The 27,597-nt window shown below is 35.7% G+C and overlaps 2 protein-coding genes across 3 annotated transcripts in view; one reads left to right on the top strand and one right to left on the bottom strand.

Annotated features, from left to right (window-relative positions):
- The window catches only part of SRSF11 (serine/arginine-rich splicing factor 11), a 55,805-nt gene extending 44,277 nt beyond the window's left edge, over positions 1–11,528 (top strand). The window contains exons 9-13 of one of the 2 annotated variants that reach the window (XM_006862414.1): positions 322–453; positions 6,179–6,268; positions 9,430–9,525; positions 9,862–9,994; positions 10,102–11,528. In XM_006862414.1, the coding sequence (XP_006862476.1) occupies positions 322–453; positions 6,179–6,268; positions 9,430–9,525; positions 9,862–9,994; positions 10,102–10,296 (646 nt within the window). In that variant the 3' untranslated portion in view covers positions 10,297–11,528. Of the gene's footprint in view, positions 1–321; positions 454–6,178; positions 6,269–9,429; positions 9,526–9,861; positions 9,995–10,098 lie in introns of both variants that reach the window. The other variant, XM_006862413.1, reaches the window with a different exon arrangement.
- Positions 11,529–16,906: 5,378 nt separating this feature from the next.
- The window catches only part of ANKRD13C (ankyrin repeat domain 13C), a 113,792-nt gene continuing 103,101 nt past the window's right edge, over positions 16,907–27,597 (bottom strand). The window contains exons 12-13 of the mRNA XM_006862412.1: positions 23,655–23,755; positions 16,907–17,872 (exon numbers count right to left, since the gene is read on the bottom strand). Coding sequence (XP_006862474.1) covers positions 17,742–17,872; positions 23,655–23,755 — 232 coding nt within the window. The 3' untranslated portion in view covers positions 16,907–17,741. The remainder of the gene's footprint in view (positions 17,873–23,654; positions 23,756–27,597) is intronic.

Here is a 27,597-nt window from a genome sequence, read left to right as displayed (position 1 = left end):
TTGTATATAATTGTATCTCAGACAAACATAACATGTTTGATCCTTAATTTGATGCCAACTAACCCACTATCTCCTGGGAAAGGTGTATTGTAAACACTGGTGTAGTCTAATGCATATAAAAGGTAAGGAGATCAGGTGTTAACACACAGTATTACCTTAAAATATCCAAGATGTTTACTGTATGGAGTAATAGTGGCAGTGACAAGAAGGAAATTTCTTCCTCTTGTTAGTTACTAGCCCATATGTCTGAATCTTTTCTCTAAATACTAAACAAAATTGACTTCTGTTTATTTATGTTACATTGCATTGTTTTTACATTAGGCGATCCAGAAGCAGATCGCGGAGGAGATCACATTCTAAGTCAAGGAGTAGACGACGATCCAAAAGTCCAAGACGGAGACGATCTCATTCCAGAGAAAGAGGTAGAAGATCAAGGAGTACATCCAAAACCAGGTATAGCAGACTTAGCTTTTTGGGGTGCAGTTGTGTGGATTTTGATACTGCTTTTATTCTTAAAACTTTTCAGTAACTATGAAACTTTCACTGACATTATTTTCATCATATTGTTTAATCATCATCTTTCTTTCCTAAAATTTCTTGCCATCCTTAATAGAAGAGAAGCTCAGTGCCCCACCAAGCTATGACTCTTGGTAACCACTAATATAATTAAGTCTCCATACATTTGTCTTTTGTAGATTTTTTATTGTTCTTAATTTTTATTAACCGTCTTCTCTGTCTGACTGATTTCACTGCATAATGTCTTCCAGGTTTATCATGCAGTGTTTCACATATTCATTATTCTTCAATGTCAGATAATATTTCATTGTGTGTATATACCAAAGTTGTTTAACCATTCTTCTGTTGTTGGGCATCTATGCTGTCTCCATTTATTTGTGTCATGGCTTTCATTTCTTGAGGGAATATTCCAAGTAGATAGATTGCTGGGTCATATAGTATTTTTGTTTCCAACTTTAAGTTTGGTATTAATGCTTGGGTAAGATGGCATCTCATGGGAGTCCTGATGAGGCGCTTCAGAATATAAAGCTTGGGATTGCAAGGTCAGCAGTTCAAAGCCACCAGTTGCTACTCAGGAACCCTATCTAGGGTCACTATGGTTTGGAACCAACACTACAGCAATTGAAAATACAAAGGCTAATGTATTCCTGTTGTGACGCTGTAGGATAAACACCAGACTTCAGGGTCTGTTTGAACTGCAAGGTTAGCAGTTGAAATCTACCAGCTACCCCTCGGGAACCCTATACAAGGTTGCTATGAGTCAGAACAGAGTAGATGGCACTTAATAACAACAATGACTACTGATCGTTAGCATTTGTTGGCCATCCATATGTTATATTTGGTGAAGTGCCTGTTGAGTCCGCTACCCAGATTTTAATTGTAGTATTTGTCTTCTTTGTGCTGTGAAATGTTCTATAAATTTTAGAGAATAATCCCATTTTCTCATGTCATTGCCAAAATTTTTTTCCAAGTTTGAGTTAGCTTCCTAGTCTTTGGTGAAATCGTTTGTTGTATATGAGTGTCTAATTTTTAGGAGATCACAGTCATCTACTTTGTCTGCTCCTCTTTGTGTGTTTTCAGTTATGCTTGATAATAATATATTTATGCCATGTATCAGAATCCCTGTTTATCCTTTTTTTCATTGATGATCCATATAGTTCTAGGTTTTACATTTAATCCACATTGGTTTCTTATTTCCAAAACAGGCTTGGCAGATTTCTTACAGAATTGACAAAAATCTATTTGTGTTTGACACATACGCGCACTTGAGATTTGCTCACTCTACGAACTGTGTGGAGTCCTGGTGTGGCACTGTAGGATAATCACTGGACTGCTAACCATAAGGTCGGCAGGTCAAACCCACAAGCCACTCCTTAGAAATCGCTTTACCAGGATCACTGTGAGTCAGAATTAACTCAGTGGTACTTAACAAAACACCAACATATCCATTATTTCTGTGTTCTGGAATAGTTTAAGTAGAATTGGTGTCATCTCTTCTCTGAGTATTTGATAGAATTAACCAATAAAGCTATCTGAGCCCAGACTTTTTTGTTGGGAGTTTTTTAATGCCTTGAACAATTTCTGTTTTGTTGTAGTACTGTTAAAAGTTTTGTTTCAGTTTGTTATTTTAGGTAAGCAGGTAGTGTGCTTTGAGTTATTTGTCCATTTCTAATAGCTTTATTTGTTGGAGTACAATTCTTCTGTCGTATTATATTGTAGTTTGGGTGGCATTGTCGGATAAACACTGGTCTGTGAACCGCAAGTAGTTCAGTGGTTCGAGCCCACCAGCCTCTGCACGAGAAAGATGATGCTTTCTGTTTCTGCAAAGATTTACAGCCTCACAAACCCTATAAAGAGTCGCTGTGAGTTAGAACCAACTGGGTGGCACTTATTGATTGTATAGGTTCTCCATAACAGTAAAACATTATGGAGTCTTGGTGTGGGGTTGTAGATTAAGCAGCATACCACAAGGTCTGCTTTTGAACCACAAGGTCAGTGGTTCAAACTCTAAAACTTAGTCAGTCCTCAAAAACCCTTTACAAGGTCGTTATGAGTTCAAATCAACTTGACAGTACTTAATGACAGCCTTTAATAAAATTTCTTCTGGTGGCTGTAGGCTTGCATTGCTGCTCTTTTTTATTATTATTGTTATTAGAGATATTGAATTAGGTGTTAATTTGGTTCATTCTTTTTATGAATGTTTGTTTATTGCTGAGATACACAATGTTAACATTGAATGAAGAGACAAATGCATGTCATATAAGACACGAGATACTTTTACTTAAGGATGTTGTTGTTGTTGTTGTTGTTGTTGTTATGTGCCGTGGAGTCGGAACCGACTCATAGCGACCCTGTACAGGGTTTCCGAGGGTGTAAATCTTTACGGGAGTAGAAAGCCTCATCTTTCTCCCGCGGAGCAGCTGGTAGTTTCGAACTGCTGACCTTGCGGTTCACAGCCCGAGTCGTAACCACTACGCTACCAGAGCTCCTTAATAAGAGGTATGAAAGGGTACATTATTGGGGAAAAGAAAAAGAAGATAATTGAAAATTTAGGAGTCTTTTTCTTTTATAAACTGAAACTTCAGCTTTAAACTGAATATCTGGGTAGAATTTATTAGGTTTGAATTCTTAGGTGTTCTACTACCTCTTCCTTTTCTGTCAACCACTGCTAAGGATATCGTGCTACCAGTAATTCCTTGTGGCATGCTGAAGAGTTATACAAGAATGCTTCTTTTCTTTAAGCAACTTAAACATTTGTTAAGGATTGCTGTATGCATACTGAATCATACAAAGAGTAGTGTTTAGCCCATGATTTGGGGCAAGGAAATTAAAGTGAAAATTTCTAAAAAGGAAAGAAAGAAACCTTCATATTTTATTTCAAGTTAAACATATATATTTAATATGTCTTTTGATATAGGTCCAAGATCTTTTATTTAGAATGTTACTTGTGCCTGGGATTTTATTTTACCCTTATCATTTACAGTTACTATATTTGTTGTTGTTGTTGTTAAGTGCCGTGGAGTCGATTCCGACGCATAGCGACCCTGCACAGGGTTTCCAAGGCTGTAAATCTTTATGGGAGCAGAACGCCTCATCTTTCTCCCTCGGAACCGCTGGTAGTTTCGAACTGTTGACCTTGCGGTTCACAGCCTGATTCATAACCACTACGCTACCAGAGCAGTTTAATTGTACATATTTTCTTTAGCAGTTACCTTTATCTATTATTGCCCTTAAATTTCTAAAAGTCATTTTATACTTTTAATTAAATTGCATAATTTAATCCCATAAATACAACTGATAGTCACTATATAAATCAAATGATGGGAGCAAGTACTTGGGTTGTTTTTGTTGTCGGGTGCCATGGAGTTGGTTCTAACTCACAGTGAACCTGTATAGGGTTTCCAAGGGGTGACAGGTGGTCAGTTAGCAGTCCATTATTCAGTAGTTCATCCAATAATGGGGCTTTAAATCATTATCAACACTTGTGGAAGCAGCACTCAGAGATCAGACAACGTTGATTACATTGGGCAAATCTGCTGCACAGGAACTTTTTAAAGTGTTAAAAGAGCAGAGATGTCAGCTTGAGGACTAAGGTGTGCCTGACCCAAGCCATCGTATTTTCAATAACCTCATATGGATGCAAAAGCTGGACAGTGAATAAGGAAGACCATAGAAGAATTGATGCCTTTGAGTTGTGGTGTTGGAGGAGAATACTTAAAATGCCGTGGACTGCCAAAAAAAAACAATAGATCTGTTTTGGAAGAAGTGCAGCCAGAGTGCTCCTTGGAGGCCAGGATGGCTAAGCTTCGTCTCTCATACTTTGGACATATTGTCCGGAGGGAACAGTCGCTGGAGAAGGATGTCATGCTGGGTAAGACGCGGAGGGTCAGAGAAAAAGAGGAAGACCCCCCCCCCCCCAACGAGATGGATCTGCCTGGTGGCATCATTGATGGCGTCAAGTGTGGCAGCGGTAGTGAGGTTGGCCCAGGATCGGACATTGTTTCATTCTGCTGTGCATGGGGTCATTATGAGTCAGTTCCGACTCAATGGCACCTGACAACAACAACAAGTCACTATAGTATTTTTTTTTGTTCTATTTGCTTTGGTAAATCATCAGTTCCTCAGACAAAAAAGGTTTCTCAATGAAGCATTTGTCATGTTGTGTGCCATAGAGGAAGAAATCGACATGTTTTGGTGGCATAGGAGGTGTTAAGTGTTGAACTGCTTTCACAAGGTCAGCAGTTCAAACCCAGCTTCTACTGTGTGGGAAGATGACTTGGCAGTCTGTTACTGTATAAAGATTGACTGTCTCAGACAGCATATGGAGGAGCTGTGCTGTTCTGCGTTATATGGTTGTTATGAGTTAGAATCCGCTCAGTGGCTGTAGATAGGTTTCCCTTAAGGAACTTGCTGTATAAAAAGAGGATGAAAGTAATAACAAGACCATTGTTAAGTGCCATTTAATAATGTTAAAAGGGACTTAAATGAGAGAAGCAACTGCATATTCCAGTAGATTTGCTGAGATTTGATGGTGACATGCTTTCAAGCAGAGTATGGTGTTTATAATTGTTAGCATGATTTGGGTGTAGTACTGCCAGGAAATCCACTCAGAAAAGGCAATAAGGTGATAACAGAAGTCCTTGGATTAACTTGTACTTAATCCACAAGGCAATAATACTTTAAGGATTATACTGAGAAAGTTTTCTGAGAGGGTTCCGAATTAGTTTGTGGACGACATGACAGACCTATCAAAGGGCTGTTGAGGTAATTTAGGAATTACATGATAGAGGCTTAATGAAGAAAGATGATAACTGATGGATCAGAATGATGAGAGAAGGGAAGGAATGGAGTGAAGAACACAAAGTATGTGTACAGAGGGTTTGGCATACAATAACAAAATGTGATCCTAAAATAGGTGAGGATAGATCTGTATCTATCTTTTTGCATGTAAAGGACATATCATTCCACAAATATATCTTACCTACTTTTTGACCAGGGTCTTGGGGATATTGGTAATCTTGGGGAGATGTTACAGGTAATAAAATAATTTTACAAATATCGGTAATAACAGGTAGAGTTCAACTATGGTTGTAGTTTCAATCCATTGAATGAGTGCTCTATTCGTGTCATAGTATCCAATAGTCATTAACCCTCAGTGCCACATCAGGACTCCCAAAAATAATGTAACAACAGGAAAAAAGGTAGAAGGTTGGCCTAAATAACTTGGGAAGTTTCCTTTGTAAGAATAATTAGGAAATTGTTATCTATGATTGATTTTAGTTGTGGTGTGTTTGGAACCAGGAGATCAGCTATGAAAAGAGTGTTCAAGGCCTAAAGACAATTAATAAAACTACTGATGGTCACCGTCTGAAATACCAAGAAACTAGCCAACATTGTGATGATATCTTCTCATCAGTCTACCTTGCTCTATCAAAAAGAATTTTTATGTAGAATATTAGGAACATGAAAAATTCAAATACGTCATGTACCACAAAGTATATTTCTTGTACTGTTATTTCTAGGTTATTTCTATCAGAATAATACTAGTATTTTCAAATATAGAACAGACTTAATTGTACTTTGGGTTTTATTTATACTGTTTTTTATATATACATTTGCTGAGTTTTAATTAATTTATTCATAAGCTGTGTTCATTTACTAGAGACAAAAAGAAAGAAGATAAAGAAAAGAAACGTTCCAAAACACCACCAAAAAGTTATAGCACAGCCAGACGTTCTAGAAGTGCAAGCAGGTAAGGTAGCATCATAACCTCTCTTTATGTCTTCCCCCTCCCGCTAACTTTGCAATAGCAGTAGCCTGTGAACATGAAGTATTTTTCAGATGATAGATACTATTTCAGTGTTGAAAGAAGTTAGGCTTTGCCATTACATTGAGAGTTTTTTTAAAGGCAATTTGTGAAGAATAACCTGAGGTTCATCTCTCTTTTTACTTAGTAATTTATGGTGTAGAGGGTATTTGAAACAACACGGAATTCAACCGAGGTCAGTTTCTATTTTTGCTATATGCATCCCCACATGCTGTTTTTTCCTAGTCTAACGGTTTTGGTGGCTAAAGCATCTGAATTGTTGGTTAAAAAGGTTTTATTATGTTGCAATTTATTGACATTTTGATGGGAGAAAATTCTAGATCTGATATTTGTCATTCTTAGATTAGTAATTATATCTATAAATTGCATTGTGAAATTCAAACTGTTTTGCAAACATTATTAAATATATTTTTACACAACATGAAATCCTTGATAATAAATAAGGGATGTCCATAATTCTTTTTTCTCTCTTCAGTCTCATTTGTGTTTGGCTTCAGTATTCATTGCTCAGCTTATTAAATTCTCTGGGAGGCTTATACCATATGTAAAAATTAACTCAAAATGGATGAAAAACCTAAATGTGTAAGAGCTATTAGAAAACAGGAATCATCTTTGTCATTTGACAGTAGTTTCCCAGATATGATACCAAAACATAAACAACAAAAGAAAAAGTAAATAAGCAAATTGGACTTTATCACAATTAAGAACTTTTTGTTTTATGGAATATTATCAAGAAACTGAAAAGGCAGAGTAGTACACAGTACTTGCAAGTCGTTAATCAGTGAGGTCTAATATATGTAAGAACTATAATGCAATAATAAAAAGACAGCCCAATGTGAAAAAATGAGCAATGGAACCTGAATTAGAAATTTCACCACAAATATCCAAAATACGTGCAAAGATACTCAGCATCATTAATCATCAAGGAAATGCTAATCAAACCACAGTGAGATTATACTTCATGACTACAAGGATATCTGTAATGAAAGGACTCTGGTAATAAGTGTTCAATGAGGGTGTGGAGGAAATGGAACCATCATACACTTATGATGGAAATGTAAAATGGTGCTTCCACTTATAAAACAGTTTGGCAGTTCTACTTCTAGGGATATGCCCAAGAAAACTGAAAACATTATTCCACATAAAAACTTGTATAAAATGTTGGTAACAACATTATTCAGAATAGATAGAACACCACAGATGGCCTTCAGCTGATGCATAGATAAATAAAATGTGGTACGTCATGCAATGGAGTATTGTTTTGACAATTAAAAGGAATAAACTGATTATAAAGCTGATGATATGCTTTGTAAACCATCACTCAGTTCACAAAAGGAATTTCTGATAATATATGGCACTTAAGGTTAATGCGCTGGGTTATAAAGTCTGTTTGAACCACAAGGTCGGCAGTTCAAAAACTTAACTAGTTACTCCTCAGAAACCCTATATAGAGTCATTATGAGTCAAAATCGACTCCATGGCACTTAACAGCATGCCACCAGATGAAATATTGAAAATATACTAAGTGAAAGAAACCAGGCACAGAAGATTGCATTCTCTGATTCCATTTATATGTCCAAATTAGTAGAGACAGAAAGTAGATTAGTTGGTTGCCTGGTGCTGAGTACTATGTCTGGTTGGAGAACTAAAGTTCAAAAGGTTTCTTTCAGGAGTGGTTAAATTGTTTCAAAATGGTGATGTTTGCAGTCTGAAGATGCTAAAAGTCATGTAACTGATAACCATACATTAAAACTTGTAGGTATGGGATGACCAGAAGAAATATTTTAAGTAACTGTGTGAAAATTAAAAGTGAAACGAGATATAAATATTGAACAAAATGTCAAATCAGGTTTGAGGTATAAATAGTCAAAAGACTATGTAAGTTGAAAACACAACGTGTATTTTCTTACCATAAAACTGGAGGCATTTTCATGCCTATTGCTTTAATGAAGTTATATATATGAGTTCCTAAGTCTATTGCACTATTGGCTCATGAAAGTTAAGATATCTTCTGAGTTTATAATGAATACTATGTGTTTGCAGGTATGATACAATTCATGGAGAGGACAAAAGTACAGTATAAAACATCTATCTAGGAGTTTTCACCATCAGACACATAAAACAGTAGCAAAAATTATGAGACATACAGTTTTGACAAACACAATAAACATTTGATGAATGAATGTTAAGTTGTATGATGTTTCACGGATAATAGGTCAGACAGCTAGCTACAGAAGTAGGAAAAAAGTATCATTTGGAAACTAGACAACTGAAAGTAATAGGGGTTTTTGGTTCGTTGGTTGGTTGGTTGGTTGGTTGGTTGGTTGGTTTGTACCCAAATTATATAATGGTCACTGAGCAAGTTTTGTAAGAACTTTAAAAATGATGGGAGCAGGATACAAACAAAACAAAAAAATACTTAATTAGAAGATAGGGGAAAGAAAGGCTTGTATCTCTTAAAACTAATTGCTCACAGCATGATTGGGGAGTGGGCAGTTGTTACCATTAACTCTAGTTCTGTGTATTTTACTAATGATTAAAAAGTTATTGTGAGGGTACCTTATTAGCATATACCTTACATGTCACCAAATTACTGATTTATCCTTTATTTGTTCTGGCCAGTAAATATTTGAATTTAAAAGCAGATTTTTAAATAATAATACACTTCAAGCAGGTTTTTCCTCGTGCATTAGAAAGGGTTATAATCTGTTTGCCCTCAGATTTAGTTATAATTTTTTGATGTATCACCAGTTCTAATCTCCTGATATTATGCCTTTAAGAATAATTGCTAGAAAAAGTTTTAAGATGAAATAAGGAAAGACAAATGGTAATGGTTTCCAGTTGACTTAGTTCAATATTATAAAATTCCACTCAACTGTTGTGCTGAGTCACAACAACCACATTGAACAGAGCACCACTGCTCCATAGGGATTTCCAAGGAGCAGGTGATTGACGAGCAGCCCAACACACAAGGATTAGAAATTTGTAGTAGTTCATATGGAGCTTTTTTATAATGTTATTATGTATCTGCATTTTTGAGATAATAGTTATAGCTGAAAGCCCACTTGGCCTATTTGTGATTGTAGAGAGAGAAGGCGAAGGAGGAGCAGGAGTGGAACAAGGTCTCCTAAGAAGCCCAGGTCTCCTAAAAGAAAGTTATCTCGCTCACCATCCCCTAGGAGGTAAGAACAATGTTAACCATTCAGATAAAACTTTTCATTTCTCAGAAGTTGTTGGTTTGTAGTTTTAAAACTGTCCTACAGCTTTTCTACATTAAAGTGCTTAAAATTATATTATGATTTGAGACATTGCAAGATCTTGCCTGTATTTCTTCAGCATAGTTCATACCTCTGTTGTCCTGTTATTTTGAAATTTCATCTTTGCTATCCTGCTTATATCATGTAAAAACATGGGTCTGTATTTCTAAACAACTTTAAAACATTTTCAGCTTTAAGGATGAAACCTATTGAGAGGAGTTTTTTTAAAGCATCTGTTTTGAACACATTCTTCTGTTCCAGACATAAAAAGGAGAAGAAGAAAGACAAAGAAAGAAGTAGAGATGAAAGAGAACGATCAACAAGCAAGAAGAAGAAGAGTAAAGATAAGGAGAAAGAACGGGAAAGAAAATCAGAGAGTGACAAAGATGTAAAAGTATGTTTACAAACTAATTCACTGTGGTATTTAGGGTGAGTGCATATTTGTAAGAAGCCACTTTTCTTTGAAGAAGTTTACGTTGTTTATTTTCCTTGGCAAAGCAGGTTACACGAGATTACGATGAAGAGGAACAGGGCTATGACAGCGAGAAAGAGAAAAAAGAAGAAAAGAAGCCAATGGAAGCAGGTTCCCCTAAAACAAAGGAATGTTCTGTGGAAAAGGGAACTGGAGATTTACTCAGAGAATCCAAAGTAAATGGAGATGATCATCATGAAGAAGACATGGATATGAGTGACTGAATATTGCCTCTACAGGTATTCTAACTGTATACATGCATCAGTGTCATTCCTTTGTGTGATTTCTTCATGCTGTATTTGTTCATCTCAAATCTAGATGTATACAGCTCTGAGTTATAAAATGGTTATATAAAGCTCCTGATAATGATATTAGTTACTTACATCAAAAGCTTTTAGAAAATGGTACATGGTAACCAATTCTTGTCATGGTGAAATCTGATTGCGTAAACAGCAGTTTTCTATTCTGGTGCTGCTTCGTAATAAAAATGAAAAGCTGCATGCATCTACAGCAGGCATGGATTGTTTATGTTGTATGATCTCCTTTATTAAGTAAGTTCACTTATAGTATTTCTAGAATTTGATTCATTGCCGTAATACAGCCATGTAGGGAATGCACTGATTGCATGTTAATTGTGGCAGGAATATTCTAAATGTCATTAAAACCCTTCAACATAATGGATCTATTTAGGGTCTTGTTTGTTGACTCAACAAATTAACATTCTTACAGTTACATCTGAAAATGAACATTTGAAATAGATAATCCTTTTAAGCCTTGTGGCTAAATTTTTGTGGCTTTTGTTTAACTTTGAAAGGTATATATATATATATGTATATATATACACTAACGTTTTTGATCGCTGATTAGACTTTAATTACAGAAACAGAAGATTTCAAATAAAACTTTGGCAGTGAGTAGCAGCATACTTTGAAAAAGCATTGTATACTTTTTCATAAGGTATTTGGGATTTGGTTGTTGTTGTTTTTTTCCCTGAAATAATTTATTTCCATATCAACATCAATGAAAGCTTTCTGCCTGGAAATCCATTTGTAAAAGAGAGTTCTATCTTGTCCTGATTTTCAGTTTTTCCACTCTTAACTAAATTTGTTTTAAGCTCACTGTTAGAAAAAGGGGAAAGTGCATTTTAAATTGACCTTCTTCGTATGCTTTTAAAATAAGACAAATCAACTTGATAATGTACTTTTGATCTCAAGTTGTATAAAACCAATAAATTTGTGTTACTGTTACTACAGTAGTATTGTTATGCACAGTGATTTCATGTTATATGCAAAGTAGTTAGGCAACTGTTTTCTTAGTTACAGGAGTTTACGCTTCACTTTTGTGCAGTCAAAGCAAAAGTAGGCTACAGTCTGTGCCATGTTGATGTACAGTTTCTGAAATTGTTTTACAAGGACTTTGATAATAAAACCCTTAAACTTATATGTGTTTCTGTAAACCTGTACTTGTATTTATTTACTCTCTGAATGTATGACATTACCTCATTCAGTTTTCTTTGCTCTTTCTATCCATATATAAATGTGGTATCAAGATAAAATCCATCACTGTAGTGATTAGTTGCCATCAAGAGTGTCAAAGTTGATTTCATTTCTTTCTTTAACACTTTTTCTCATAGTGCAATTTTATTTCATGTTAGGTGTGGGAATGTGGCTGAATGAAGTGATAGACTTCGGGATAAATAAGTGACCCCCACCTGTATCTTAGTAAATTTATATTTTCATTGAAGTATGTTTTTGGAATAGTATTGAAGCTGTCAACAGTATGTATATACTGTAAACTACTCAATAGTATATTTATTCATGTATGCAATTAATAGTGTTTGGATATCTGGGATTGAGGGGGAAAGACTTGGAAACATGTCGCTTTTATCCAAGCTTGAGCTTTTTTTCTTTTTCTTTTTCTTTTTTTAAACTTTCAAAAATCAAAATGCCACGTGGGAAAGCAACAGTGTTTTTACAGTTTATAGTAACTTTTTAGAGATTTTTATCAAAATGAATTTTGTCTATATAAGATGTTACAGTAATAGTCCTAATAATCATTACTGCATTTAAAAATGAAGTTGAGTGCAATTGACATTTACTTGAATTTAAAGATATTTTCTAGTAGATAATAACGTTGAACCATATATATCATTTTTATAACTCAGAAGCCAAATATTGGCAATTTTGTGTGGTTAAACCTAATATTACTCATTCCATTACCATATCTGACTACAGTTATACTATTTAAAAAGAACTGAGAAGCTGGCTATAAAACAACATTTTTCTAACCAAAGGTAGGGCTGTATTGAAACACCAGCCTTTAACACAGAAAAACAGTTCAAATCAAATGAACACTGCCTCCACACTGAGTTTTGTGCTTTGTATTTGGTAGTAAAATGATTTAAAAATAAAGGTTTTATTAGAAAAATGTTTGCCCTATTTGTTTTCTTAAATGCTTCAAGAATGAGAGGTGGTGGCTATATAACAAGCCTATTTAATTTGGAAGTGAAGAGTGTGATTTATTTATAGCTGAGAGACCTATTATCTTAAGTTTTCTTTGTGTAAAATGCAAGTGAAGACCTACCTTACGATTTGGTAGTTAAGAAGAAAATTTGACCAATGCCTGAATCTGTAAACGATAGCTGCTATTTGATTATGGGACTTTTTAAAACTAATAATAGATTGTGGATAATGTTAAAAGCAGTACAGTATGTGTGTGATTAAGCTTTTGAGAAAGCTAATGTTGCCTTATGAAGTCCTGGTGTGATGCTGTAGGGTAAGCATTGGAGTACTAACCACCAGGACAGTAATTCAAATCCATCAGCCACTCCCTGGAAACATAATAGAGGGTGACTGTGAGTCACAATAGATTTAAAGGCACTTAATGATAACTTGGCATAATTTTCTACTGGTAAATTATATCTTTAAGAGCATAGCAACATGGAAAGGTAAGCACTTAAGGTAGGAAAACTAGACTACTATTACAAAAGCAAAAACAACTTCAACCTGGATTGGAGTTATACCTTACAATTGTTGTTAAGTGCCATTGAGTTGATTCTGACCCATAGCGACCCAGGTTTTAATGTATCATACTCAGTCTTCAATATACCACTCTTACCACTTTCTTCCTTAGTTGGGCACCAGATAAAATGTTTAGTGTCCATTGTCTTTGAAGGTTATTTTTTGAACTGGAATTGAGACCTCTGTTCCTTGATGTATATCAAATCTGACTATATTATCCCTGTTCTATTTTAAATGTTTTTCTAAATGTAGTTGTTAAATGTGAATGTAATGGAATTTTAAACTGTACTTGTTTTATGATCAGAATATCTCTACTACCAAAGCTTTATTGGGAGCACAGTACCTCTGTAGGATAAGCACTAGTTGCTAACCACAAGGTTGGAGGTTCAAGCCCACTCACTGTTCTACAGGAGAAAGATGAGGCTTTCTGCTCCTGTAAAGGTTGACACTACAGTCACTATGATTTGAAAACGACTCATCAACACTGAACAAGTAGATACAGTCACTGTTTCGTTACATGAGATGAATTCTGAAGTTTTGTAGATATATGACTCTGGTAATAAACATTCTTTAAAATAGCCAATACAATTCTGTCCTTGATAAATGAGGTAGTGACACATATGAATTCCTTTTCAAAAACCTTTTATTTTTAGTTTCCCAATGTATAGTCATTAAAATTAGCATCATGATTCCTTCCCTGCCCCCTCTTTTATTTGCTAGTTCAGTAAAAGTACTGGTATTTGTCTGCAAGATATTTAAGATGGGATCACAAATAAATGGAATGTTCCGAAGGATGTTTAATATTGTTCAATTACTCCAAGATGTAATTAGTAAAAACATTTTCTAATATCCTAAGTGATAATCAGATGAGCTTTCTGCAAAATCATGTTCACTTTCAATGATACTACTAAGTAAAACTTTTTCATTCACTATGAACAAGGTGACAAATTTAGGTTTACATAAATGCTAAGTTTTGGAAGACAAGCATGCAGATTACGAATATTCTTGAAACAAAATTGGTATTCAGTCAATGTTTTGATCAGAGAAGCAGATCCACTAAGAGAAATTAATTGTAAGAGCTAGTTAAGCATTCTGCATCTGAAGTTGAAACTTCCACAGGCAGTCTGGAAGGAAAAGTGTATGATTGGTGGGAGAGAACAATAAACTAGAACCCACAAGGATGGACTGAAATGTGTGGGTCAGTTCTTGCTACTTTATGCCCTTCTACTTTATGCCCTTGGTGGGCTGGGGTCCTTCAACATGGATCTAAGCACACGTAGCCAGAATAGTAAGCTGAAGGAGGTTCCAAGGTTTAGAGTAATTGCAGGCCCCGCTGCTGCTTAATACCAATGAGGTGTGAGGCACCAGCAGATAAACCACAATGTATATGAGCTACAAAATGGGAGCTTCTGCATCATTCTGCCTTCCAGACTCCTGTCAGTTCCCACTCAGTATAGGTTTCTGGGAGTTGGTTTGTACTACCAACCTTACATTGCAGTTCGTCAGCCATTGCTTATCCCACAGCACCATACCAGGATTCTTCCAAACTCCTATACTCATATTCATAATTTGTCCCTGTACAACATCACTTCCTTTTTAGTGACCAAGAACTTTTTCAATTATGGGAGGTATGCTACACAGAATTTCTACTTTCCAGTAAAATCATGATTGAAAACCCTTAAAAGATTCTGCTTCAGGTGCTGTGGTAAAAGGGAAATTATAATTCTTTGTGCCTTGGGTACCATTGTAAATAAATAAAAACTCATTTTAAAAATTTATTTGCTGATAAAATGATCCCAATGGTCAGAGTAGAACTGTACTCCATAAGGTTTTCAGTAGCTCATTTTTTTTAGGATTGCCAGGCCTTTTTTCCAAGGCACCCCAAAAGTCCCAATCTTACACTTAATCCAAATAATGATTAACTTGCACTACCCAGAAACTCTGAGCAAAGGTCAGTATTTTATAATAATATTTAACTCCATTATGTTCATTGCCTCAAAATGGAATCTTTGCTCTAAACAAAAATTTGATAAATTGATCCCCAACTCACAGTGATCTTACATAGGGTTTCTAAGACTAAATCTGGGAGCAGAAAGCCTCATCTGTACCCAGCAGAAGAGCAGTTAAGAGCCCAACACTTGTCGCACAGTTCCACCAGGACTCCTTTGCAAAAACTACAGAGCAGGCCATCTAAACAATCGTTAAGTGCTGTTGAGTCCATTTTGACCCACAGTAACCCAGTATAGGGTTTCCAAGGAGCAGCTGGTGAGCTTGAACCACCAACTTTACAGTTCAAAAAGCTTTGCAATCTTGGCACATTAACTAACAGCACCACACCAGACCCAGGCCTTCATTATTACCTTGAGAAACAAGGTTGTTAGCCCTGTGTGTGACAGATTTTGAAATGTATCAATTATACCATCATCATAATCAGGACATCTTGAGCATTTCCAAATTGCCATTAAAGGTGACCATCCAATGGTCCACTTGTTAAAATGTGGAAGATGTAGAATGACACTACAAAATTTTTATGTACGATTACCTAAATATATGGTCTGATCATTTGCAGCAAAGGTTTAGTTTCATTAACTGGATTAAAAGGCACAGTTTGAACTATCTCATATTGTGTAAAGCTTCTTGTTGACGCCATATGTTTACTGACATTTGCTTGTCCATTGTGATCAGAGAAAAGACATTTTGGATGGATAATATTTCTGCTATTCTTTAAGAAAGTATAATACTTAAAATCCAAGTACAAAGGTTTTTTGCCGTCTTCGTTCTTCCACTGTACCACAGCAGAAAAGTGATCACAGCTTTTGTTAAGTGCCATCAAGTCGGTTCCGACCCACTGCAAACCTGTATAGCAAGCAGCTGGTGCACTTGTCAGTTCAAACCATAGCACTATACCAAAAGGAAGCCTTAAATAAAGCCCAAGCTGCAAGTAACCATGTTTTTTCTCCTCTAGGTGTCAGCACTTAAGAAACACTCTACAGTACATTCTAGAAATTTATTTCTCTACTAGCCACAAAGGAAGGGGAGAGCCAAAGATCAACTGTGACCATTGCCTTTGAGTATCTCAAACTTCAAAGAACCATTGAAAACAATCTGTGTGACTCATTTGATATAACAACCATTCCCAAAATAATCAGCTTACTGTTCAATAAAGCTGGTCTGAGTTTACCAGGCTTTCATTTTTTAAACTAAGATTATTTTCCTTCATTATAAAATATATTTGATAAAATGTCAACATAAGCAATGTAGCATGTCTAGAATCAGTTTATTATTAAATAAATAATTTCTTAAATAAAAGTCTCTAAACCCACTTCAAATACTCTAAAATTCTGGGAAAACTTTAAACTACTGGTCACTAAAAATCTTGACAGGCATTCTGTAATGCATCATAATACGTATTTTAAACTCTTTTAATATAACCTGATTCTTAATGACTTACACATTATTCTCTCTACTGTAGTTATTGGACCTTCAAATCATACTGATCAAAGTATGTAATGTTTGAGTTGCAAAATTAGTGATGCATGATTTTAATACTTTGATATAATTAAAATTAATATTTTTCCTGTGACTTAAGAAAACAGACAAAAGTAATTAGTATTGTGTAGGTTTCTAGAATTTAACTTGTAGCATATATTGTCAGCATATGAAAAACGTTTTCACATTAATTTGAAAGCATTAAACATGTAGAGAAGTCCAAAACATCTGGGGGGTTAACTGACAGCAGTGCAGTCATACTCCACTATATGCAAAATAATAAGACTGATGTGCACTTATTAAGAAGCAAGTTAAAAAATTTGAATTTTTTTTAAAGTGCTATGATTTGGAAGATTAATCTTTTAAACATGCTAAACATACCTTATCATGAACATATAACAAGAACTTTTAAACGTAAGTTTAAAAAAAAAAAGTTCTATGAAAGAAAGATTAGTAACATTTTTCATTGAATAAAGAATTCAGGTAAAAACAAATAGCACCACAATGAATTGCACTAAAATGCTAAAGGAGGTACCTTATTCTCTGCAGAGTGAACGTTCCTTCTGAAATGTATTACAACATATAAATGCAATTGTTTAATCGTTACCATTTGGTTCATTCATCTACAGAAAATCGCATTCCTTCTAGTTCATTATATTGAACAAACATTCAAATTATTGAACTATACATAATGTTACAGTTTATATTTTATGAAAACAAAGCTTGAAGGAATATAAATGTCACCTTGAAAGATGACAAGTTTAAAAGGACATATCTCTTAAGACATTTAATTTATGTTAATGGTCCAGGAGTGTTTTATATATAGATATAGATATAGATATTTATATGCATATATATTTCAACAAGAAGTGTAAAAATTTTTAAAAACAAATCAGCGCTCAGCTGTATTACATGAGAAGGTATTAGGGTCATTAAGGTGTCAAACTATTACACGTAACATTTTTTAAAAGACAAAATGGCACATCAAGAAAGGCTGAAATTCTTATTAGATGCCCATTTCATTATTATATGACTGATGTGTCAATTCAGTGTGTAATTTCCCTTTATATCACTGAAAAGAGTTTATCCCTTCTATTTGAATCCAGTTCTGGGGTCTCTAATCTCTTGGTTTTCTTGGTCAGAGACATTTTCCAGGTGAGTTAAAGATCAGGAAAGCGGCTTGGATCTTCCTTGTAGTCATCAGGTATAGTGAAGATAGAGCCATCAAATTCATCATATCGAAACTCCTGAAAAGTCACAGTGGCTGTGATCGTGGGAAACACGGGTATATCTACAGAGAATAATTGAAAAAGCATTGTAAAATCAAATGTTAATCTATAGATGCTTGAAACTCCTTAACATATAACAAACTACTCAAATACCCAAGTATGTGTGTGTTTTGGAGAAAGGTTTGTTTGTAGAAGGAAAGACACCTAGGTATCAAAACTGACGCTGAAAACTTAAAATTCCAAGCCTTCCCAACCTTAAAACTATAATATCATATTCTAGTATTCTTTACTGCATGGCAGAAGAGTAACTGATTTTTTAATTTCTACATTTTAACATCTTAAGAATAGAGCATATAGAATATTCTGACTGACCGGCACTCTTCATTCTAATTCAAATAAACTGTTAATCCTTTTATTTTACAACAACACTGAAAACAATCCCTTAGATATGTAGGATAAAACCATCAGAATTAGGGTTAATACCATACCACTGCAGAATAGCACAAATTATAAAATTTTCTAATTATTTTTAAAGTCATATCTGCTGTGGATCTTGGGGATTTCATCTGTAAAATTAAACCTGAATCTATGATTAAAAATAAAAGTCTTTTCCTGATTTAATTCTAGTACTTTATTAGAGAAAGCAATACATTGATGTTAAAAAAAAATCAGGCTCGAACACAGACGTAAACAAGAATTACATGATCGTGTTGCACTATAGGATAAGCACTAGATTGCTAACTGATAGGTCAGTGATTCAAACCCATTGGCCATATCTCGGAAACGCTATACAGGGTTGCAAAGAGTTGAAAGGAATTAGACAGCACTTACCAACAATAGCGTAGTGGCTACGAATCGGGCTGCGAACCTTAAGGTCAGCGGTTCGAAACTACCAGCCGCTCCGCGGGAGAAAGATGAGGCTTTCTACTCCCGTAAAGATTTACACCCTCGGAAACCCTGTACAGGGTCGCTATGGGTCGGAACCGACTCGACGGCACTTAACAACAACAACAACAACCAACAATAGCAATATGTAAATGCTGTTCTAATCCAAAGGCCAGAAAAATGGTCTGCTACCTGGCCTGTTTTTGCTGGCCTACATTTTTTAAATCATTAGGGGAAAAAATAGATTCACTACTTTGTAATGTGAAAACTGCAAGAAATTCAAACTTCTGTATCCATAAAGAAAGTTTTAAAGGAACACCATCCAACCCACTTTATTGTCGATGGCTACTTTGGCTACAGAAGAGTTGAGATACTAAGGATAAAACCACAAGGCCACCATAAAACCTAGAATATTAACTTTCAGGAAAAGTTTATTGATCTCTGTTCTAGGTACTGAGTCCTGATGTGGCACTGTAGGGTAAGCACTGGACCACAAGGATGGTTGAAACCCATAGTCACTCCTCGGAAACCATATACAGGACTGCTGTGAGTCAGAAGTGACTCACTCAACAGCGCTTAACAAAAATAACATTCTAGGTGTGATGCTGCAGGAAAAGCACTGTACTGCTAAGTCCAGGCTCAGAGGTTCACAACCACTAACCCTATATTGTTGTTAGGTGCCATCAAGTTGGTACTGACTCATAGTGACCCTATGCACAACAGAGCGAAACACTGCCCAATCCTGGGCCAACCTCAAATTGTTGCCACTCGAGTCCATTGAAGGCTGCCACTTTGACAATTCATCTCGCTGGCGGTCTTCCTCTTTTTCTCTGACCCTCCACCTTACCAAACATGATATCCTTCTCCAGAAAGTGGTCCTTCCTGACAGTAAGTCCAAATTATGAGAGATGAAGTTTGGCTATCCTGACCTCCAAGGAGCACTCTGGCTGGGCTGCCCTTCTTCCAACACAGATCTGTTTGTTCTTTTGGCAACCCCATGGCACTTTCAATATTCTCCAACACCATAATTCAAAAGCATCAATTCTTCACTATCTTCCTTATTCACTGTCCAGCTTTCGCATGCATATGAGGTTACTGAAAATACTATGGCTAGGGTCAGGCGTACCTTAGTTCTCAAGTTGACATCTTTGTTCTTCAACACTTTAAAAAGGTCTTGTGCAGCAGATTTACCAAATGCAATATATCATTTGATTTCTTGGCTGCTGCTTCCATGAGTGTTGATTGTTGATCCAAGAAAAATAAAGTCCTTGACAACTTCAATCTTTTCTCCCTTGGTAAGAATGTTTATTGGTCCAGTGGTGAAAATTTTTGTTTCCTTTACATTGATGCAATCCATACTGAAGGCTGTGTTCTTTGAGCTTCATCAGTATTTTAAGTCCTCTTGGATTTCAGAAAGCAAGGTTGTATCGTCTGCATATTGCAGGTTGTTAATGAGTCTTCCTCCAATTCTGATGCCACGTTTTTCTTTATATAACCCAGCTTCTCGGAGTATTTGCTCACCATACAGGTTGAGTAAGTATGGTGAAAGAATAAAACCCTTTCGCACACCTTTCTTAATTTTAAACCATTCAGTGTTCCCTTGTTCAAACAACTGCCTCTTGGTCCACATACAGATTCCTCATGAGAACAATTAAATGTTCTGGAATACTCATACTTTGCAAAGTTGTCCATAGCTTGTCATGATCCACACAATCAAAAGCCTTTGTGTAGTCAATAAGGCACAGGTAAGCATCTTTCTAGTATTCTCTGCTACATAGGTGCTTAAAAACAATATTATAGATAATGTATAGGGTTTTCCAAGGACTGGCTAGTGAGTTTGAACCACTGACCTTGTGGTTCAAACTGACTGAGGTTGAGTGCTTATTCTTTGGCGCCACACCAGGAGATATATTCTCATTACATCTCTTAAACTTCAGCTAAAATGTCACTTGTCTGCTTAAAACCCTCCATTGACTTTGTCTCATTTAGAGTAAAACCCAGCCTTTTCTTGATCCTACCCCATGTGAGCTGGCTGGCTGCCTCTGCCCCTTTTGCTTGTCTTCTCCTCATTTCCTTGCAGCTACATTTTACATTAGACTCTTCCCAGTTTCCAGAATAAATCAAACACTCTGTTTAGGACATTTGTATTTATTATTCCTTCTACTTGATTTGCTCTTATCTCACTCGATCTTTGCTGACCAACATTCATGTTTCCTTTGACTATATTCATTTCAGTAACTCACTGCAATTTCCTATTCCTTTAGATTGCTTTACTTTTCTCTAAAAACTTTTTACTAGTATAACTTGTTCTCCTTTCTCCCAACCATAATGCAATTTCCATAAGTGCATGAAGTTTGTCTAAATTTCTGACTTTTTTAAAAAAGGGATGTTGAATTTTGTTAAATGCAATTCCTGCTTACCTGATATGGTCATGTAATTTTTCTTCTGTACTTAATTAATATGGTATACTGCACTGATTTTCAGATACTGAACCAGGCTAACAATCCTTGAAATAAATCTTGCTTATCATATACATTATATTACGAATATATTCTTGATTTCTATTTGCAACTATTCTATTAAGGATTTATGCATTTATTATATTCATATTGGAGTCCTGGTATGGCGCTGTGGGCTAAGGTGTCAAACTGCAAAGTCATTTGAACTACAAGGTCGGTGGTTCAAGCTCACCAGCTGCTCCTTGGAAACCCTATACAGGGTCGCTATGGGTCAGAATCGACTCTATGGCACTTAACAACAACATTGGTCAACAGATTTCTCTCTTACTGACACGATTTTTGCTGGTTTGGGTATCAGGGTTTCAGGGTAACACAAACTTCACAAAATAAATTGGGAAATTTCCCCTCACCTCTCATTTTCTGAAAGAGATTATGTAGATTTAATGTTAATTACTCTTTAAACATGTGGTAGTTTTAGTGTTACTCCAATTATCTATTTCATATTTGAGGGAGTTGTGGTAGTTTGTGCCTTGCAAGAAAGTGGTTTGCTTTATCCAACTGCCAAATATATGTGTTTAGAACTATTTGTTAAGTGCCATCTAGTCAGTTCTGACTCAGAGTGATCCTGTAAAGGGTTTCTGAGAAGCATTTGTTGGGTTTGAACTGCCAACCTTAAGGTTAGTAGTTCAGTGCTTATCCTACAGTGCCACAGCAGGTCTCCAAAGTTTTATTGGTGTTCTCTAATGATTTAGATACGTGAAAGGTATACAGTGTTATCTCTTCTCATTTCTTACATTGGTAATCTCTGGTTTCCTCCTTTTTAATCAGTCTTATTAGAAGTCGGTTGACGTTACTGATCTATATTCAAAAGACCAGCTGTTTATTTCACTGACTTCTGGTACTCTTGTTCTGTTTTCAATTTCATTAATTTATCCTCTTTACTTCCTTCTGTTTGCTTTGGGTTTATTTTGGTCCTTTTCGTTAAATTATTGATTTGAGACTGATCCACTTTCCTTAATGCATATATTTATATGCTATAAATTTTCTCTGTCCTGCTGTAATTAATATTCCACATTATTTGATACATTGTTCACTTATTTCTAGTGTTTCTGTAACAAAAAATACCAGTGGGTAGCTCTAACAAACAGAAATTTTAAATTCTCATAGAAGGCTAGGCATCTGAATTCAGAATACCAGCTCTCAATACCGCTTTGGGGGAATGTCCCTGTTTCTTCAGCATCTGTTCCTTGGAATACATACAGCATGTATTTTCCCTCTTTTTGTGCTTGATTGCCAGCTTAATCTGTTTTTTCTCTCAAAAGACTTACTTAAAACATACCCTACACTAATACTACATGTTAATTTTTTTACTCAGTCACCTGTTTCTCTAAGAGCATCTGGCACACTGTAAGCAGTAATAAAACATTAGGCAGATGTTATGGATAGAACTATGTCGTCAAAAAATACTTGTTGTATATCCTATTATAACTGTGCCTATAATCCCATGTGGGAACAAGGCTTTATTTTACTATACAGTATTATTATAGAGTGTTTCTTAAATCATTTTTTGAGATATAAGCAAGCAGAGATGGGGAAAGACAGACGCCAAGCTATGTGAAGACTACCAAGGAACTAATGAACAAGCTGACACAAAGACCTTCCTCTAGAAGCAGCTCCCTGAATATAGACTTTCAGCATCCTAAAGTATGAGAATGTGGACCTGTGGGTTAATTCGCTGGACTGCAAAGTTGGTTTGAACCACAAGACCAGCGGTTCAAGCTCACCAGCTACTCCTTAGAAACCCTACACAGGGTCTCTTTGGATCGGAACCAACTTGACGGCACTTAACAACAACAACAAAAGTATGAGAAAATAAATTTCTGTGTGCTAACGCTACGGTTATAGCAGCACTAGATAAGTACAGTGGGTGAATATTAGGATGAATGAACAAGCATATATTGAGCAGCAAGATAAGCTTCAGGTCAGTCCTCAAACACTAAATAACCACAAAACCGTTCAATATTCTCTTGTTTCCAGTTCTCTAACATAAACTACAAAGAGTCATATATGCAAAAATGAGGCTTCCTGTTTCTAAAGATTTTTATTTATTAAAATAAAATTTAAGTTTAAACACTTCAGACTGAAAAATTAAACATATGGACATTCCTCATTGAATAAAAAACTCTACTATACAGTAACTGGAGTTTTCTAAATATTTGAACTTAGCTATAATCTTCCTATTTCACACTAAAAACATTATTACAGTGTGCTGTTAGTTCACCCATATTAACATAAAATATTTCATATTCCTTCTATTTAATTAAAATAAAATACAATTAATACTCACATAGGACCTTATATATCTGACATGAGTATTAATGCATACAATTACAGAAAAAATTTAACAAAATTAAACAACTAGGAACTCGACTTTCCTTTAAAACATATTTCTTATTAAACAAAAATAGACACTGAAAATACATCTACATTTTTTTCTTACCTAATTTTACAGGAAAACCTGGAGGAAGCTTCATTTGAACAAATTCTCTAAGCTTGTTAAAGTGCTTGAAGGGAGCTATTACTTCTAAAACATTCAATAATCTGAAAAATGGAAGAAAAACGTTTTCATGGTTTAAATTGGTATCTTTGTGTCCTTATTTTGTTTTTTAACTACCTGTTTCAAACACTGGAACTATTTCAAGACTTTTAGCTACTGAGGATGAGGAAATCACACACTTCCTTCTTTCTGCTTTATTGTTCATTTTACTATGTCAAGGTATATATATTTGTATTTAATAGTTGAATGTAAACTCCCACAGTTATTTGATTTTAGTTCTATATTTAAACAGATTCAATGTATAAAACCTGTCTTCTTACAGAACTCTACTTATTTCAGCTTTCTCCAATTGGATTTGTCATTTGGTTGACTGGATTACACTGTCGATTTCTTTTTGAGAAGGACTTTTAAGTGCTCAGTATTCCTTGAATCCTTGCACATTTTATTAGTGTTTCTTGTCTTGATATTTACAGGGAAATTTGGTTAGTATCAGAATTGGGGCTCTATTATCTTTCCCTCCAAATTTATTAAGTTATAATTTCATCTCTCCTTGTATTTAATATCATACAGAATCCTGGTATGATACTGTAGGATAAGAGCTATACTGCTAACCCCAATGTTGGTGGTTCAAATGTACCAGCTGTTTCTCAGAAATCCTAAGCAGGGTCTATGAATAAGAACCAACTTGAGGTCAATTAACAACAAGTCACTATACAATATTTCTCATCTTTTGGCTGGATATATTTCATTTTCAAACAATATTAATTTTCTTTTATGGAAGACCCATGGAGGCTATCATTTTTGGTTTCTTTTGTGTTGACCTTCAGTTGCCTCAAAGGCACCTTAGCTACACAGTCTAGTGGCTCAGACTTTCCTTGCCTCAGAAATATTAACACATGTGGAAAAAATGATCAGCCAGCTAATTTTAAACCCCTCAGATGTATAATTTGACTTTTCTGCTGGGATGTCTTCAGATTAAAATTGAAGTCTGGTCATTTAGCTAGAATAATTCTTCTAAGTCTTTTAATAAGACTTTAAATATATACTGATGAAGATCAAAGAGCACAGCCTTCAGTATGGATTGCATCTCAATATAAAGAAAACAAATATCTTCACCACTGGACCAATAAACAACATTCTTATCAATGGAGAAAAGATTGAAGTTGTCAAAGTCTTCATTCTTCTTGGATCAACCATCAACACTCAAGGAAGCAGCAGTCAAGAAATCAAATGACATATTGCATTAGGCAAATCTGCTGCACGGGAACTCTTTAAAGTGTTGAAGAGCAAAGATGTCAGCTTGAGGACTAAGATGCACCTGACCCAAGCCATGGTATTTTCAGTAACCTCATATGCATGCGAAAGTTGGACAGTTAATAAGGAAAATCGTGGAAGAATCAATGCTTTTGAGTTAGGGTGTTGAAGGAGAATATTGAAAGTGCCATGGGCTGCCGAAAGAACCAATAGATGCATTTTGGAAGAAGTGCAGCCAGAGTGCTCCTTGGAGTCCAGGATGGCCAAACTTCGTCTCTCATACTTTGGACATATTGTCAGAAGAGGCCAGTCCCTGGAGAAGGATATCATGTTTGATAAGGTAGAGGTTCATAGAAAAATAGGAAGATCCCCCAACGAGGTGGATTGGCCAAGTGGTAACATCGATGGACTCAAGCATGGCAACAGTAGTGAGGTTGGCCCAGGATCGGGCAGTGTTTCATTCTTCTGTGCATAAGGTCACTATGAGTCAGTACTGACTCAATGGCACCTAACACCAACAATACTTATAACTGATTATTCCGGACCTATTTTTCTTAGAAACTAATATTCTATTTATTTAGGTTTTCATTACAGTGCAATTTTCTTTTATCATAAGCTGAATACTATTTTGGTTACATTTCGGAGTCTTTCTAGTTCAGGAATGCCAACAATCCTCATGTTGTATCATTTTTGCACATCTGTTATATTTTTCCATATCTATTACAATTATGTTTTTACAAAATCTTTTACCTCTGCATTCACTATGATCTGTCAAATTTTAATTTTTAGCCATAACCATTCTGCTCATTGTTGTTTTTAATGCATTCATTTTACAATGCTTCTACTTACTCCTCAATTTATTTTCTTACTTTTGAAAACTGCTTTTTCATTTCATTCTACTATCTTATTAGCTTGTCTTTAGGAACTTGGGTCTCCAGATTTCATGTTCTTTTTATAGTTTTTCTAGGGCTGCAAAGCTCAAGGTCAGCAGTTTGAAACTACCAGCAGTTCCACAGGAGAAAGATAAGGCGTTTTGCTCCCGTAAAGATTTACAACCTCAGAAACCCTGTTCAGGGTCTCTGTAAGTTAGAACCAGCTCCACGGTACTTAACAACAACAACAACTACAACAGGAGCTCTGGTAGTCTAGTTATGATGAATCGAGCTAGTAACCTCAAAGTCAGCACTTCAAAACTACCTGTTGTTTCACAGGAGAAAGATGAGGCTTTCTGCTCTCATGAAGAGTTACAGCCTCGGAAGCCTAGTGCAGGATCGCTATGAGTTGTATCCAACTCCAAAGCTACAACCACCACAGCATTCATTAGGAACTGTTTTTTCTTTTTGCCTATGGCCTTATTTTAAAATGCATTCTTTGGTTTTTTTGTGCTATGTTTTGTTTAGTGTACCATTTTTCAAAGAAAATGATTAAAATTCCATATTTCACCAATTCTAAAGTACCCAGTTTTTCACATAGTAACATCTGTAGTACTAAAACTGATGACATTTTATCCTTAGTCACACTTTTCTTTTACAATAGAATACAAAATGGCGGTCTTTACATCAATGGAGTCTTCAATATAATGAATTATGGCAGATTGTATGTATGGCTGACTCCTTTTCCACATTTCCTGAGATCTATCAGAGATCTCCCACTTTGAACTGAAGTTTGGGGACTACATAAGGCATTTTGTCTACTTTTTGAAAGCTTGGGTACAGTGCAGAAGTGAGGGATAGGGCTTAGCTTATACTACATGTATGGACTTGAAAAATACAGATTTTACTTTCTTCTCTGGAATTTTTATTTTATATATTATGCTACATTGGAAGAGAAGAGTGCAGAGAGAAAATACTTTGAGACTTCATATCAGTGTCAGCACCAGCTATATATACACTGTCTACTGTAAACATCTCTCCAAATTTAAGCTTTTATAAACATATCTAGTAATTACAGGTCTGACAGGACAAACTCAGTATGTTCACTGCACTACTATTTATAATGGTGACAAAATGCAAAACAAAAATGTTTAGTGGTAGAGAAACAATAAATTATAATACATCCATTCTCTAAAATACCAAAGAAAAAATAAAAATAATAAGACAGAGGAACAAACAAGATGGCGGATCAGGTGGACGTATAGCAGAGCTCTGCCAACAACAACACAGAATACCCGACCAAGCAGGTTCAGGGGCTGGTCCCAGAACTCTGAACTACATATAAAGGAATACTTACAAAGTTGGAAGGATCACAGCTGGGGGAATTTGGGGCAGAAGCAAGAAATCTATTGCTTTCTAGTCCAGGACGTTCGGCTGTTCCAGGAGCCGCCATCTTGGATGAAATCACGTGGGCAAAGGATCAGAGCGGCCACAGACACCTGGTAGAACCGCTGAGATAAAGGTGTGGACATTCTTTTCTTATGGTATCTGTTCACTGGTCCCTTGCTGTCTGCGCACCTCCGTTTGGGTGACTATAGGGGTGCCTAAGCCAGTGGGCACCCCAGCCCCACCCTCAGAGGGTTCTACTAAGCATGCGCACAGATCTCCTTGAAATTTAAAGATACAGTTTCCAATTAAACCCAAATGGCCACAGCTGGTCCTGAACTGTTTCAACTAGAAAAAAGGACTAAACGGGGATT

The sequence above is a fragment of the Chrysochloris asiatica genome, unplaced genomic scaffold (assembly GCF_000296735.1).
Source record: "Chrysochloris asiatica unplaced genomic scaffold, ChrAsi1.0 scaffold00048, whole genome shotgun sequence".
Taxonomy (NCBI): Eukaryota; Metazoa; Chordata; class Mammalia; order Afrosoricida; family Chrysochloridae; genus Chrysochloris; species Chrysochloris asiatica.
This window is presented reverse-complemented; position numbering and strand designations above follow the sequence as displayed.